This window comes from Saimiri boliviensis, chromosome 7 (genome assembly GCF_048565385.1).
Source record: "Saimiri boliviensis isolate mSaiBol1 chromosome 7, mSaiBol1.pri, whole genome shotgun sequence".
Taxonomy (NCBI): Eukaryota; Metazoa; Chordata; class Mammalia; order Primates; family Cebidae; genus Saimiri; species Saimiri boliviensis.
This window is the reverse complement of record NC_133455.1, coordinates 36302072-36316515: the sequence shown is the minus strand read 5'-3', so window position 1 is coordinate 36316515 and position 14444 is coordinate 36302072. Positions and strand designations below refer to the sequence as shown.

The following is a 14444-nucleotide window of genomic DNA, read 5'->3' as shown; positions in this document are numbered from 1 at the left end:
ACCTCAAGTGATCCGCCCACCTCGGCCTCCCAAAGTGCTGGGATTACAGGCATGAGCCACTGTGTCCGGCCAAGATTAGTTTTCATATAGAAGTATTTAATCTGTCTTATTGATATGATATTTGCCCACCTATAATTTATTTCATTTTTGTGGCCTATTTGTGTTTCTGTGCCTTTTCTATCTGAAATTTTGTGATTTCTTTGTTTCATTTTCCTCTGCTTTATGAATTTAGATACTTATTTGAAGATTTGTGGATATTCAGAGGACATTTTCCACTTGGCAGCCACCTTGTATTTCTGCGTCTGCACCAGTCCTCAGGTGAAATAGCTACTTTAAATAACTTTTATTAGTGTGAACAGAGGTTTTTGTGCCTAACTTAAGGCCAGATTTAAAATATCACAGGAATTACACCTTGCTAAAATTTTATTTTGTTTAATCATTAGAATATAGGATTAAGTTAGATTCTGACTTGTAATTTTTTAAAAAAGTTATTGTTGTCATTTTGTGTGTCTGGTTTTTTTTGGAAAATTCTCAGGCTATATTTCTAATAATGAAGGAAATGAGGCAGTGGTTTTCAAAAAGGGTTAATATGTTTAATGACATACTGCTCTCAGTCCATGAGTACAAAGTCTTGTTATTATTGGAAGTCACTTTGCACACAATGGCTAGTATTTAGAAATGGCCTATATGAGGGTGAAACTATTATAGTATAGCAATGGTTATTAAACAAATTCCAGGGATCCTCAGAAACCCAACGTTGTCTTCTTCTTTTTTCTTTTCTTGCACTGTTGCCAAGGCTGGAGTACGGTAGCAAGATCTTGGCTCACTGCAACCTCTGCCTCCCGGGTTCAAGTGATTCTCCTGCCTCAGCCTCCTGAGTAGCTGGGATTACAGGTGCCTGCCACCATGCCCGGATAATTTTTGTATTTTTAGTAGAGATGGGGTTTCACCATGTTGATCAGGCTGGTCTTGAACTCCTGACCTTGTGGTCCACCCATCTCAGCCTCCCAAAGTGCTGGGATTACAGGCGTGAGCAACCATGCCTGGCCTGTTTTTTTAAAAATTATTTTGTTTTTAATTTTTATTTTTATTTTAAGTCCCAGGGTACATGTGCAGGACCCACAGGTTTGTTACATAGGGAAACATGTGCCATGGTGGTCTGCTGCACTTCCTACTTACAAGTGAGAACATGCGGTGTTTGGTTCTGTTCCTGTGTTAGTTTGCTGAGGATAATGGAGAAGCCCAACTTTGAGTAGTAGCTCCCAAATCTGTTTTTGTTAGTTTTGTATATAACATTGGGTTTCTGATGGAATTTCATTTGAAAATTTGGTTATGTTGTTATTTTTAAAAAGCATGTAAACCACAATTAGTCTATATTAACTTTTGCCCAGGTAGGTGAAACACTAAGGGACTTGAGAAGTTCTGCTTTATACGATTTTTTATTTCTTTTGGTTTGTCAGAATAAGTTATGACCTGTGACAGGTATTTAATTTTTGAAATAAAGGTGTTTGGCAGTAAATAAATTATTATAGTGGGAGAGCTAAACCAAAACATAGCAATCAAGGCTTAAAAAGATTGGGAACTTTCTTTTATCTGTTTTCTCTTTTTTTTTGAGACAGAGTCTCACTCTGTCACCCACACTGGAGTGCAGTGGTGGGATCTTGGCTCACCGCAACCTCTGTCACCCAATTTTAAGCAATTCTTCTGCCTTAGCCTTCCAAGTAGCTGGGATTACAGGTGTATGCCATCATGCCTGGCTAGTTTTTGTATTTTTTAGAAGATTTCATTATGTTGGACAGGCTGGTCTCAAAATCCCGACCTCAGGTGATCCACCCACCTCAGCCTCCCAAAGTGCTGGGATTACAGGTGTGTGAGCCACCGTGCCTGGCCCTCATTTACCTGTTTTTCTAAAATAATATATGTCTTTGTTCAGTTTAATTCAATAAACATTGATCTCTGTTGTATTCCCAAACATTGTAGGAAGGTGCCACATATGCAAATTAGGTCTCAGAGCAGCCTCAAAGAGCTCCAGGTTTGGTATATTTTAATCATAAACTCATTATTTTTCTAGTTTAGCTATAATGAGGAATAATTTTCTTTTGCAAAGAGGCAAGTAGCTTGGATAAGAGAAGACATACTCATTCTGGCTCATCAAATGATACCCAGTGTGAGGTTCTGTTCAGCTTTTCCCCTTTCCTTCTTGTCTCTACCCTTTCCCAATTCCTCATTGCCTCTCTAGTTACTAGTTCATCTCCCCCTACTCCAATTCCTTGTTATTATTACTATTATTGAGACAGAGTCTTGCTCTATTGCCAAGATTGGAGTACAGTGGTGCAGTTTCAAGCTCACCACAACCTCTGCCTCCCAGGTTCAAGGGATTCTTGTGCTGCAGCCTCCCAAGTAGCTGGGACCACCTCAGCTACCACCACCACGTGCCACTATGCCTGACTACTTTTTTTTTTTTTTTGAGATGGCGTTTCGCTCTTGTTACCCAGGCTGGAGTGCAATGGTGCGACCTCAGCTCATCACAACCTCTGCCTCCTGGGTTCAAGCTGGGACTACAGGCGCTCACCACCATGCCCAGCTAATTTTTGTATTTTTAGTAGAGACGGGGTTTTACCATGTTGACTAGGATGGTCTTGATCTCTTGAACTCGTGATCCACCTGCCTCACCCTCCTAAAGTGCTGGGATTATAGGCGTGAGCCACTGCGCCTGGCCTAATTTTTATATTTTTAGTAGAGTTGGTGGTTTGCCGTGTTGGCCAGGCTGGTCTTGAACTCCTGACCTGAGGTGATCCACCCACCTTGGCCTCCCAAAGTGTTGGGATTACAGGCTTGAGGCACCATGTCTGTCCAATTCCTTATTATTTTAATGCAATAATTTTAAAAAGAGAAAAGTGTATGTAAATTTTATGGTTGGGTGGGAATAATTGGTTTGCAATCTTCCCCAATCAGTACTAACAAAGTATTACTTTTGCATTTCCTTTCACATGTTCTTTGCTAATTCAAGTTGCCATGTTTGGGACTCTTCTTTTTAGAGAGGCAGAAGAGCATAGAACATTCACTAAGAACAAGGTATCTAGGCTGCAACGCAGTGGCTCACGCTGCAATCCCAGCACTTTGGGAGGTCGAGTTGGGTGGATCACTTGAGGCCAGGAGTTCGACACCAGCCTGGCCAACATGGTGAAACCCTGTCTCTACTAAAAATACAAAAATGAGCTGGGCATGGTGGCGCACCTGTAGTCCTAGCTGCTTGGGAAGCTTAGGCATGAGAATCGCTTGAATCTGCTGGGATGCAGAGGTTACAGTGAGCCAAGATCATGAGCTGATACTGTGCCACTGCACTCCAGCTAGTGAGGCCCTGTTTCAAGGAAAAAAAAAAAAAAGAGTGAGGACTCTGGAGCTGGACTACTTAGGTTTGAGTCTCTCCCATCTGCCACTCTTAGTCATTTCATGTTGGGGAAAATCACTTAATCTCCTTGTGTTTCAGTTTGCTCATCTGTAAAATGGGGAGGGTCATACTAGGACTCCTCTCATAGGGTCGTTATGAAGATTCAATGTGTTAGTCTTTGTAAAGCTCTTAGAGTGTTGCTCAGCACACAGTGAATGTTATATACTTGTATTTTATTATTCTCACTCATTTACCTTCTCACTTTTGTTTTTAGGATGTTCAGCCTGATAAGGAAATTGTTGTGGACACAATAATGTTCCTGTGGCAGAAATGCAAATTAGGAATTCAGCGGCTCAATATATCCAGAAATGACTATGCAAAATTCACCCAGAAAATCAGTACTAACAAAGTATCCCTTTTGCATTTCCTTTCACATGTTCTTTGCTATTGCTAATTCAAGTTGCCATACACGTTTAAAATCTAAATTTTCCTATTTTTCACCTGGTTAATGACTTTCATTGCATATATATATATATGTATATATATATATATATATATATATATATATATACATATATATATATATTATATTCTTTCTAGTGCTGAGTGACCCTTTCTTTTAATGTGTGCTCCCTGCACTCCTGTTCTAATTTTGTTTGTTGTGAAGAGTGAAGAGGTGTTTCAGGGTTTTCTGTTTGTTTATTTTTTGACAGGGTCTTGCTCTGTCCTGGGTGCGGTGGTATGATCTTGGCCCTTCCTCCCCTCCCTCCTTCCCTCCCTCCCTGCTTTCCTTCCTTTTTTTCTCTTGTTTTTGAGATGGAGACTCGCTCTTTCACCCAGGCTGGAGTGCAGAGGTGCAATCCTGGCTCACTGCAATCTCTGCCTCCTGGGTTGAAGCGATTTCCCTGCCTCAGCCTTCAGAGTAGCTAGGATTACAGGTGTGCACCACCATGCCAGCTATTTTTTTGTATTTTTAATAGAGATGGGGTTTCACTGTGTTGGCCAGGCTAGTCTTGAACTCCTGACCTCAAGGGATCCACCTGCCTTGGCCTTTCAAAGTGTTGGGATTACAGGCATGAGCCACCACGCCTGGCTGTGAAAGACAATTTAAGGCATCTAATGTGGAGCCTGAAACACCTGCTTCCCCCTCACTCATAAGGAGGATGTTGATAGTAATCATAGCAGCTGCTTTGAAGGGACAGTGAGAACTTGGAGGAATCAGATACTATTCACTGATATGTACAAATAACTGATGATAAATTTGCTATAATGGCTATAGATGTTATGCCATTATTCTACTTAAATGAATCTACCTTATGAATTTATAGAAACAGATTGATTAATATTTCAAGAGGATTACTGAGTTTTATATTATTTATAATTAAGACATTAAAAGGAGGGGTACCTGTGTAACATTTCTATATGATTAGAAGATGGTTATTTCAAGGAAATGCACATTTTGAAAAATGTTACTCTTTCTATAGTTTCATATACTTTTAATTGATTTTGCTCTGTATTTTCTCATTTTAGTGGATTTATCTTCTGTGGCAGTTAAATGAAGTAATTTACTGCTCTAAAATGGAAGACATTGACATTGTGGTCGTGGCAGAAGTCACATTACGGTTAAGTGAAATATTGGAATCTTTAGGAAGCCCAGGAAGAAAATTTAAAAAATCTCTAGGTAAAATGTTGGCTGAAAAAGTATATACATATATAAGTATAAACATGTAGGTATAATTTCAAATGCAGGATAACTTCTACTAATGGAAACTAGGCACTTCAGTATTATGCTTCATCGAGGATTTATAATTAGAGATAGATAATATAATAATGTAGTTTCATCAAGTAGATGTTAAGAAAAGAAAGTTTCATGCTCTATGATTCAATGAAGGATAAAACCCTTTGTGTCTTTTCATATTCCTTTCCTTTGTTCCTAATTACCACCTACTCCCCTTTCTTTCTTTTTCCCTTTTCTCTCCTTATTTTTTTTTTTTTTGAGACAGAATTTCCTTCTGTCGTCCAGGCTGAAGTGCAGTGGCACAATCTTGGCTCACTGCAGCTTCACCTCCTGGGTTCAAGTGATTCTCCTGCCTCAGCCTCGTGGGTAGCTGGGATTACAGATGCCTGCCATCATGCCTGGCTAATTTTTATATTTTTACTAGAGATGTGGTTTCACTATGTTGGCCACACCGGTCTCAAACTCCTGACCTCAAGTGATCTGCCTTTCTCAGCGTCTCAAAGGGCTGGTGTTACAGGTGTGAGCCACCACACCTGGCCACCTCTTCCCTCTTTTATCTTCTTTTGTTTTTCCTCCCCTTCCATGTCCCATAAGAGTGAATGCTTGAAGGAAGACTGTGTTTATGTCACTGCCATCTTGTTGGTACCCACCACATTGTCTGACAGAGTAGGAGATCAGATAAGTATCCGTTGAATGGATCAGTGTCATTCTACTTTCTATCTCCTTTTTTGTCTTCTTTCTGCTAATTCCTTCCTCTTAGAATTCTTGCTTCATTTATATTTCTCCTCTACTTTCTCTTTTTCTTCTTATCTTTATCATCTTCCTCTTTTTGCTCTCGTTTCCTAGCCCCCAACTCCCCATTCTTCCTGTCTCAACCCCTTTCTCTTCATTATTCTCTTCTCCATTCAGGAGATGTCTTCTCTCAAAGGATGGCCTTCTACTGTGACCTCCTTGTTCTTTGTTCTGCCTCTGGTTGCAGCCCTGTGCTATATTTCATGGGGTGGGGAATAATGTAGAGGAATCTATGGCTGGTGTTTACTTTGCTGTTTCACCCCTCTTACAGAGCATGTATGACATTTGGAGGACTTTGTAATAAGGTGACTGTTTACCGGGAGATTCACTAATCTGGCTCCGCCTGTCCTCGTGTGGCTTTGCAGATGGAGTTTTAGAGCCACAGTTCTCAAATTTTGATTGTTATCAGTGTTTCCTGAAGGCTTGTTAAAAATACAAGGCCCAGGCTCTGTCCTACTTTAGCTAGCCTGGACCTTTTTAGTCTTAAATAGCTTCCCAGGTGAATTTGATATATATCAAAGTTTGATAACCATCAGTTAAAATTCTCTGGCCATCTAACACATTCAGTGACCTCAGGCCATATTTCTGACATGTCCTGGCTTAAAATGCTTTTTTTCTTTTTCTTTTTAAAGCTTTTATTATGAAGAGCTTTAAATATAGAGAGGAAAAAAAATCACCACATGTGCATCATCCAGCATCCATAATTAACAACATCTTTTCAATCTTATTTCTTCTCTCCCTGCAACATTTGCCCCTCTCCGAATATTTTAAAGCAGGTGTGTCATTTTTCCAGCAAATACCACCCCACCATGTATATGTGTGTGTATATCCAACTTTTTTTTTTTTTTTTTTTTTTTTTTGAGACAGAATCTCACTTTGTTGCCAGGCGCCAGGCTGGAGTGCAATGGCGCGATTTCAGCTGACTGCAACCTCCACCTCCCGGGTTCAAGCAGTTCTCCTGCCTCAGCCTCCCAAGTAGCTGGGACTACAGGCACGCACCACCGTGCCCAGCTAATTTTTGTATTTTAGTGGAGATGGAGTTTTGCTCTGTTGGCCCGGATGGTCTTGATCTCTTGACCTCGTGATCCACCCACCTTGGCCTACCAAAGTGCTGGGATTACAGGCGTGAGCCACCGTGCCCAGCTCCAACTTTCTGTCTAACAGATAAGGATTTTTTTTTAAACATAAAACCACAGTGCCATTATTATTATACCTTACAAAATTGGGAATACGTCCCATGTCCCTGATTGTGTTAAAAAATATCTTTTAAAGTTGGTTTGTTCCAATCAGAATTCAAACAAGGCCCACACATTGTATTTTCTTGACGTGTTTCTTGAATGTCACTAATCTCTAATGGTTTCTTTCCTTCCTAGTCCCCTTTTAAGAATTTATCTTTTGAAGAAACTGAGTCACTATCCTGTGGGATTTTTCATATTCTGGATTTGACTGTTTCCCTCCATGTGATGTTGGTTAACTTGCTTCTTAACCTGGTAGTTAGATGTGGATGCTTACTTAGATTCTGGTGATACTTTGTTAACAAGAGTTCTTGCCAATTGTCTTATTTTTCAGTAACAATACTTCATAGGTAGTGCTATTTACTCTCTTGCATTGAATCAGGAAGCACACAGTGCCTAGTTGTCTCACTTTTTGTGCTCTAAAGATTTATCGGTGAGTTCACGTGTTCTCAGCTTGGGTTTTTTCCTAGGCTGGTTCCCCAGAAGCAGATTCTGAGACAATGATTTGAGTGAAGTAGTTTATTTGGGACCTTATTCAGGGAAGCACAGTGGAGGAGTGGAGAAGTGAGACAGGGTAGGAAAGGAAGCTCCATGCAAGGCACAGTAAGTTAATGAGGAGGCTGCTGTTGTGGGTTCAGGGTCTACTCCCATGAGGGACCTCTAGGAGACCATAAGAACATGTCTGAGAGAGTTGGGAGATTGGGGTATTTCTACAACTTTTATCTGTCATTGGTGGAGGGCTGATAGGAGACTGGGGGTAAAAGCCAGGAGGGACTCCTAACTTCTGTCATTCCTTTTGCGTTTATTATACTGATGTCTTCAATGAAGAATTTACCTCATTAACTATTTGGCTAGTCTGGTTATTTTTGAGTGTGCAGTGGACATTGTTATTGCTAAATATTTTGTAGAAATAGTTTAGGCTTTGGATGATGTTTTCTTTTTCTAGGGAAGATTTATGCTTGCTTTTACTAGATACATGAAGGCACTAATACTCTAGGATCCCATTATTCCAGTTTGAGGGATTACAATATTTTGAATCTGAAATGCTTTCTCTTTGAATATCTATTTTCAGTTTACCCTAACTTCTAGGATGCAGTCTCCTGTGCTTCTCATCCTTGGTGGGCCCTGGATACCAATCCCTGTTTCTTTTCTTTCAAGGCTATCAGAAGTATCACTCAGTTTCTCAGTTTCTTTCTCCAGAATTGACATAAACCCAGTGGGAAAAGTAGCTCTAATGACCTCCCTTTCCAAGATTCAGGTGTGACTCTGTGGTACTATGATATATGATATATATTCAGTTGACCCTTGAACAACATGAGGGTTAGGGGCACTGACCCTAAATGCATGTTTTGGCTCCTCTAAACCTTACTCTGATAGCCTACTATTGACTGGAAACCTTCCCAATAACATAAACCATCAATGAACACATATATTTTGTGTATTATGTGTTCACACACACACACACATACATATATAAAACATATATAATTACTTTTGTCCACAGTTCCTGGCTTATGACTCCCATAGTTCTTGTTATTTCCTAAGTGACTAAAACAATAAGCATACCTTTTGTTAACGAATTTGGCTTTTTGTCCTTGGTTCCTGAAGTCTTTTCAGAACAGCTTTGGGGCAATAAAAGTAAAAGAGTCTTTTGTTGTAATGTTGGGGCACTTTAGGCCTCAGAAGCAGGCCTCAGGAAACAGAATCTCTCTCTCCCTGTATTTATTTATTTTATTTATTTTATTTATTTTTCACCATTTTTTTAGCTTGTAGATTAAAAAAATATATATATATTTCAGATTTTCCTTAGCCCAGATACTTTCTCTACATTATCCATTACTGATTACTTTTTTTAAATGTTTATTTCTGGCCTGGCACAGTGGCTTACGCCTGTAATCCCAGCACTTTGGGAGGCTGAGCCAGGCAGATCACTTGAGGTCAGGAGTTCAAGATCAGCCTGGCTAACATGGTGAAACCCCATCTCTACTAAAAATATAAACATTAGCCAGGCATGGTGGCATGTGACTGTAATCCTAGCTGCTCGGGAGGCTGAGGCAGGAGAATCACCTGAACCTGGGAGGTAGAGGTTACGGTGAACCAAGATCACACCACTACACTCTAGCCTGGGCAACAGAGTGAGACTCTGTCTCAAAAAAATAAAATAAAGTCTATTTCTTACTTAATTTTATTTTATTTACTAGTTACTGTGGGGGAGATTATTGTTTTATACCATTATAATTGGGCTAAATAAAATTTAAGTTATTGATGCTTTGTTAAAATGTTTCATCTCTGAACTAATCAATATTGGAGCATAATCCATTTATAAATTTGGAAACTTCTATGTTTATATAATAAGGGGTTATCCCATTTAGGTATATAAATTCTTATAACTTCTAAGAATGTTATTCTTAGCACCTATTGCCACAGAAAACATAAAGTACAAGTCTTCTCTGATGTTTGTCTAAATTGATAAGGGTTCTATGCTGTTATTTTCTGAAAGCTTATTTATTTATTTATTTTTTTTTTGAGATGGAGTCTGGCTCTGCCACCCAGGCTGGGGTGCAGTGGTGCAATTTCGGCTCACTGCAACCTCCGCCTCCTGGGTTCAAGCAATTCTCCTGCTTCAGTGCCCCCCAGTAGCTGGGATTACAGGCACATACCACCATGCCAGGCTAATTTTTGTATTTTTAGTAGAGATAAGGTTTCACCATGTTGGTCGGATGAAACATGGTGAACTTGAACTCCTGACCTCAGGTGATCTCACCTTGGCCTCCTAAAGTGTTGGGATTACAGGCGTGAGCCATTGTGCCTGGCCTCTGAAAGATTTTAATTGGACCTTATAGAATATAGAGAAAGATGATATTGACTTGTAATATTTGATTTGGTTTCTTACATTAGAAGATGCTTTTTTTTTTTTTTTTTTGAGACAGAGTCTCACTCTGTCACCGGGTGTGAGGCTGGAGTGCAGTGGTGCGACCTTGGCTCACTACAGCCTCTGCCTCCTGGGTTCAAGGAGAAGATGCTTTTAAATTACCTTATAGAATAAAAAATTAGATTACATGGAATAAACAATTTGGTATTTAGTCAAATTCTAGTGTTGAATTATTTCTAAGATCATGGGTAATTAAAAAGTAGTTAATTCAGCATAAAGTTTTTTTATGATTGTGATTCGCTGCTATATTTCCATTTTTCTCTTTCTTCCTCTGGTCCTTTTTATTTTCCTTTGTTTCTTCCTTGCTCTTGCTCTGTGCTCTTCCTCTTCCTACTTTTCCTTTTTTTCAAATCTCCTTCTCTTCCTTCCCCTCCATCCTTCATTCCTTTCCTCTTTTCTTTCTTTTCCAGACGTACCTTTAAGAAAAGGGACTGATGAATTCCCTGGAGGTCCAAAGGGGATCACAGAAATTCTTCCATTATTAAAGGTATTACTACATATTTAGAAAATTTAGTTGAAACATGAATTTTTATTTTCAAATAATTATCAAATTATAAATATATAATGGTTAATTGTAGAAATAATTTTGATTATTTAAAATTTAAGGATTGTATGGTTTTATATATTGAGAACTATAGGGACATTTTTCTACTGTAATGAAGCCCCATTATAATTTACCATTTCCTCATATGCTACCTTAAGAAACGAAGTATTACTGCTATAGATAAGACTCACCTCCTCTGCTAACCTCTCTTGATCATCTTGCCTTTCCCCTATTTAGGAGTAACTCCTATCCTAAATAATGTCTTCAAGATATTTATATAAAAGATATTTGTATAGTACATAGATATAAATGACTTTGCTTGGCTTTTAATACCATGCCAACCCCTTCTCACATTTATATTTGGGAGCCCTCTGAAATATAAGAATAAGTGCTAATTTTGAAAGTGTTATTTGTATCTATTCTCTTCCATACTTGGTATAATAGATAAAGTCCTAAGAAATGGTACCAATCAAATACTATCATGAATGTACAGGAGGACTGTGGGGTTATTCTGAATTTACTTTCTCAAATGCATGTTCCTCTCCTAATAATAAGTTTCAGGGGATGCAGCTGAGTACTTAAGGCTGTATTGTGTCTTCTTAGATTTGAGAAATCTTAAATTGAGAACAGAGACTGACATGTATAAGAGGTTGAGGAGGCATAATAGCTGTCTGGCAATTTTTTTCCCAGGGATCACTTACAGTGTCTGCTAAATATTCAGCTTCCTGTTTCTCACTCCAGACATATGCAATCATAATTTCAGGTGTGAGATTCTTAACAGTTCCTCCGGTAGATTTTTAAGGACATTAGAGTTTGAGAATCACTGACTTATGGGTTAGCACTTACTCTCTGAGGCAGAGTAGGACAGGTATAGAAATTCTAGTCATAGGTACGAAGTGCTAGATTTTGCCTTGGGAGGAAAATTTTCTGGCAATTAAAACCACTACGTGAAATTGGTTTCTTTGAAGGTGGAAATTTTCCCATAACGAAATAAGAGACTATTTATGAACTATTGCTATTATTATTTAAGTAAGAAAAATGTGCCCTCTCTTCAAGATGATTTATTACCATCTGCTGAGAACAGAGAAATCTGTGATGACAACAGTGTGAATTTTACCCCCTAAAGTTATGCAATACACAATCTGCTCGGCTGTACTGGGGCATATAGGAGACACGGTTTCTTTGGCATGGTCAAAGAGCACAGCATTTGGTGTGGAAACCTGTGGTTGAGTTCAGACTCTGATATTGACTGTTTGTTTGATGCTAAATGAATTACTTCATCTGTTCGAGTATTTGTGTCCTCATCTGTAAAATTATAATAGTACCTATTCCACTGAGTTGTTACATAGTTTAAATGAGATATTTGAAATGTGGAAACTAGTACCTGGCACAGGATAGCTGCTGTTTTTCTCTTATGTCTTATATAAAGCACTGAATCTCAACTTCAGGTTTTTAGACCCACTGAGAGTGGAATGGAGTTGAGGGAAAAAATGGCAGTTTATTGTAAGGAGAATCCACAATTTATATGTTCACCCAGTAGAGTCTGTAGGTGGGATAAATTATATAACTTGAGTATATACATGCTACTATTTAAAAAAATGTATGAGACACTATTGTGAATAAATGAAAGAAAATTTATTTTAAAGTTTTACTGAACACAGAGCATTTATTTATTCAACAAATGGGTTATAAAATTATAACTAATTGATATCTACCTTATTATACATGGCTGTGGCAACTAAAAGATTATTAGTAAAGCATTTAGCCTTATACCTGGAACATGTTTCAGTTCCATGTTGACTGTGATGAGGAGGATGAAGACCATAAAGATGATGATGGTGGTGGTAGTGATGATGGTGATGATGATGATACGGTGTCAGTGGGTATATGGTCTTTGAAATGTTTTGATGTTAATAAGATATCCTGGCTGGGTGCAGTGACTCACTCCTGTAATCCCAGCAGTTTGGGAGGCTGAGGTGGGTGGATCACTTAAGGTCAGGAGTTTGAGACCAGCCTGGCCAACATGGTGAAACTCCATCTTTACTAAAAATACAAAAATTAGCAGGTGTGGTGGTACCTGCCTGTAATCCCAGCTACTCAGGAGGCTGAAGTGTGAGAATCGCTTGAACCTAGGAGGCGGAAGTTGAAGTGAGCCAAGATTGCACTACTGCACAGCAGGCTGGGTGCTGGGTGATGGAGTGAGACTCCTCTCAAAAAAAAAAAAAAAAAAAAAAAAAAAAAAAAAAAAAAAGATATCCTTAGAGACTTCTGTTTCTGCAAAATGGCAAGATGACCTGAACATCCTCCTGGGAGAAAACACTTAGAAATTTTGGACAGATTTGAACTAATATCCTCAAGCATGTTGCAGAGCTCATGAGAAAGTAAGTTAAATTCTAGGGGCCAAAATAGAAAAGGGAACTGAAAACTCACATGATAAGTTTATGAGTGGATGCTGCAGTAGGCTGAGGGCATAGTTATTATACAAAGATGCTTAGAATTTTAACAACCATCCAGGGACAAGAGATGAGGCTTGGGCACATGAAAGATGGAGGTTGGAAAGGAGACTCATAAATTTTATTGCCTACAATATCCCAGTATCCCCCTCCTCTCCCCTCCCCCTCCCTCTCCTTCCTCCCCTCCCCTCCCCCTCCTCCCCTCCTCCTCTCCTCTCCTTCCCCTTCCTCCCCTCCTCCCCCTAACCCTCTCCTACTCTCTGCTCCCCCTCCTTCCCCCTCCTCCACTATATATATATATATATGTGTATATAGTGCATAGATAAATGGACTTTACACTATATATATAATGTAAAATTGTTTGTATTCTAGGAATACAAGGATGATTTAACATTAGAAATATATAATGCAATACATTGCATTAGCTAATGAAAGGAAAACGTGACCATTTAGACAAAGAGATGCAAAAAAAGCATTTGATAATATTCAACAACCATCCTCTTTAAAAAGCACCTATCCTTTAAAAAAAACTCTTAGTACTTAGGAATATATGAGAACCTCTGTATCTAATAAATGGTATCATCCAAAGACCTTCAGTAAATGCTATACCTATGGTAAAAGATTAAAAGCAGCCCCTTTAATAGTGATGTAACCACATAAAGATACCTGTCATTCTTCTGTTCAGTATGTCCTGGAAGTCTTAGACATGTGGGTAAAAAAAGAAAGCAGAGAAAAGGTGTAAGAACTGTAAAGAAAATATCAACTATGGGCTGGGCGCAGTGGCTCATCCCAGCACTTTTGGAGGCCGAGGCAGGTGGATCACCTGAGGTCAGGAGTTTGAGATCAGCCTGACCAACATGTAGAAACCCCATCTCTACTAAAAATACAAAATTACCCGGGCCTGGTGGTGCATGCCTGTTATCCCAGCTACTCAGGAGGCTGAGGCAAGAGAATCGCTTGAACCCGGGAGGCAGAGGTTGCAGTGAGTGGAGATCACACCATTGCATCCCAGCCTGGGCAACAAGAGCAAAACTCCATCTCAAAAAAAAAAAAAAAAAACATCAACTTCGTGTTTATTCACACAAGTACAATAGATGGCAGCATATTTAGTAATGGTAATCTTTTTGTTGTTGTTATTGTTGTTTGAGACAGGGTCTCACTCTGTCACCCAGACTGGAGTGCAGTGGGATGATCAGGGCTCACTACAGCCTCTGTCTCCTGGGTTCAAGCGGTTCTCGTGCCTCAGTCTCCCAAGTAGCTGAGACTACAGGTGCATACCATCATGCCTGGCTAATTTTTGTATTTTTCGGTAGAGAGGGTTTCACAGTGTTGACCAGGCTGGTCTTGAACTCCTGACCT

At 39.2% G+C, this 14444-nt stretch overlaps 1 protein-coding gene across 4 annotated transcripts in view; it reads left to right on the top strand.

Moving 5' to 3' along the window:
* CFAP54 (cilia and flagella associated protein 54) overlaps window positions 1-14444 on the top strand; it is a 318455-nt gene that overhangs the window by 45891 nt on the left and 258120 nt on the right. For all 4 annotated transcript variants that reach the window (XM_010340325.3, XM_074402388.1, XM_074402387.1 and 1 more), the window contains 4 exons: window positions 233-318; window positions 3666-3800; window positions 4922-5072; window positions 10499-10575. In XM_010340325.3, the coding sequence (XP_010338627.2) occupies window positions 233-318; window positions 3666-3800; window positions 4922-5072; window positions 10499-10575 (449 nt within the window). The remainder of the gene's footprint in view (window positions 1-232; window positions 319-3665; window positions 3801-4921; window positions 5073-10498; window positions 10576-14444) is intronic.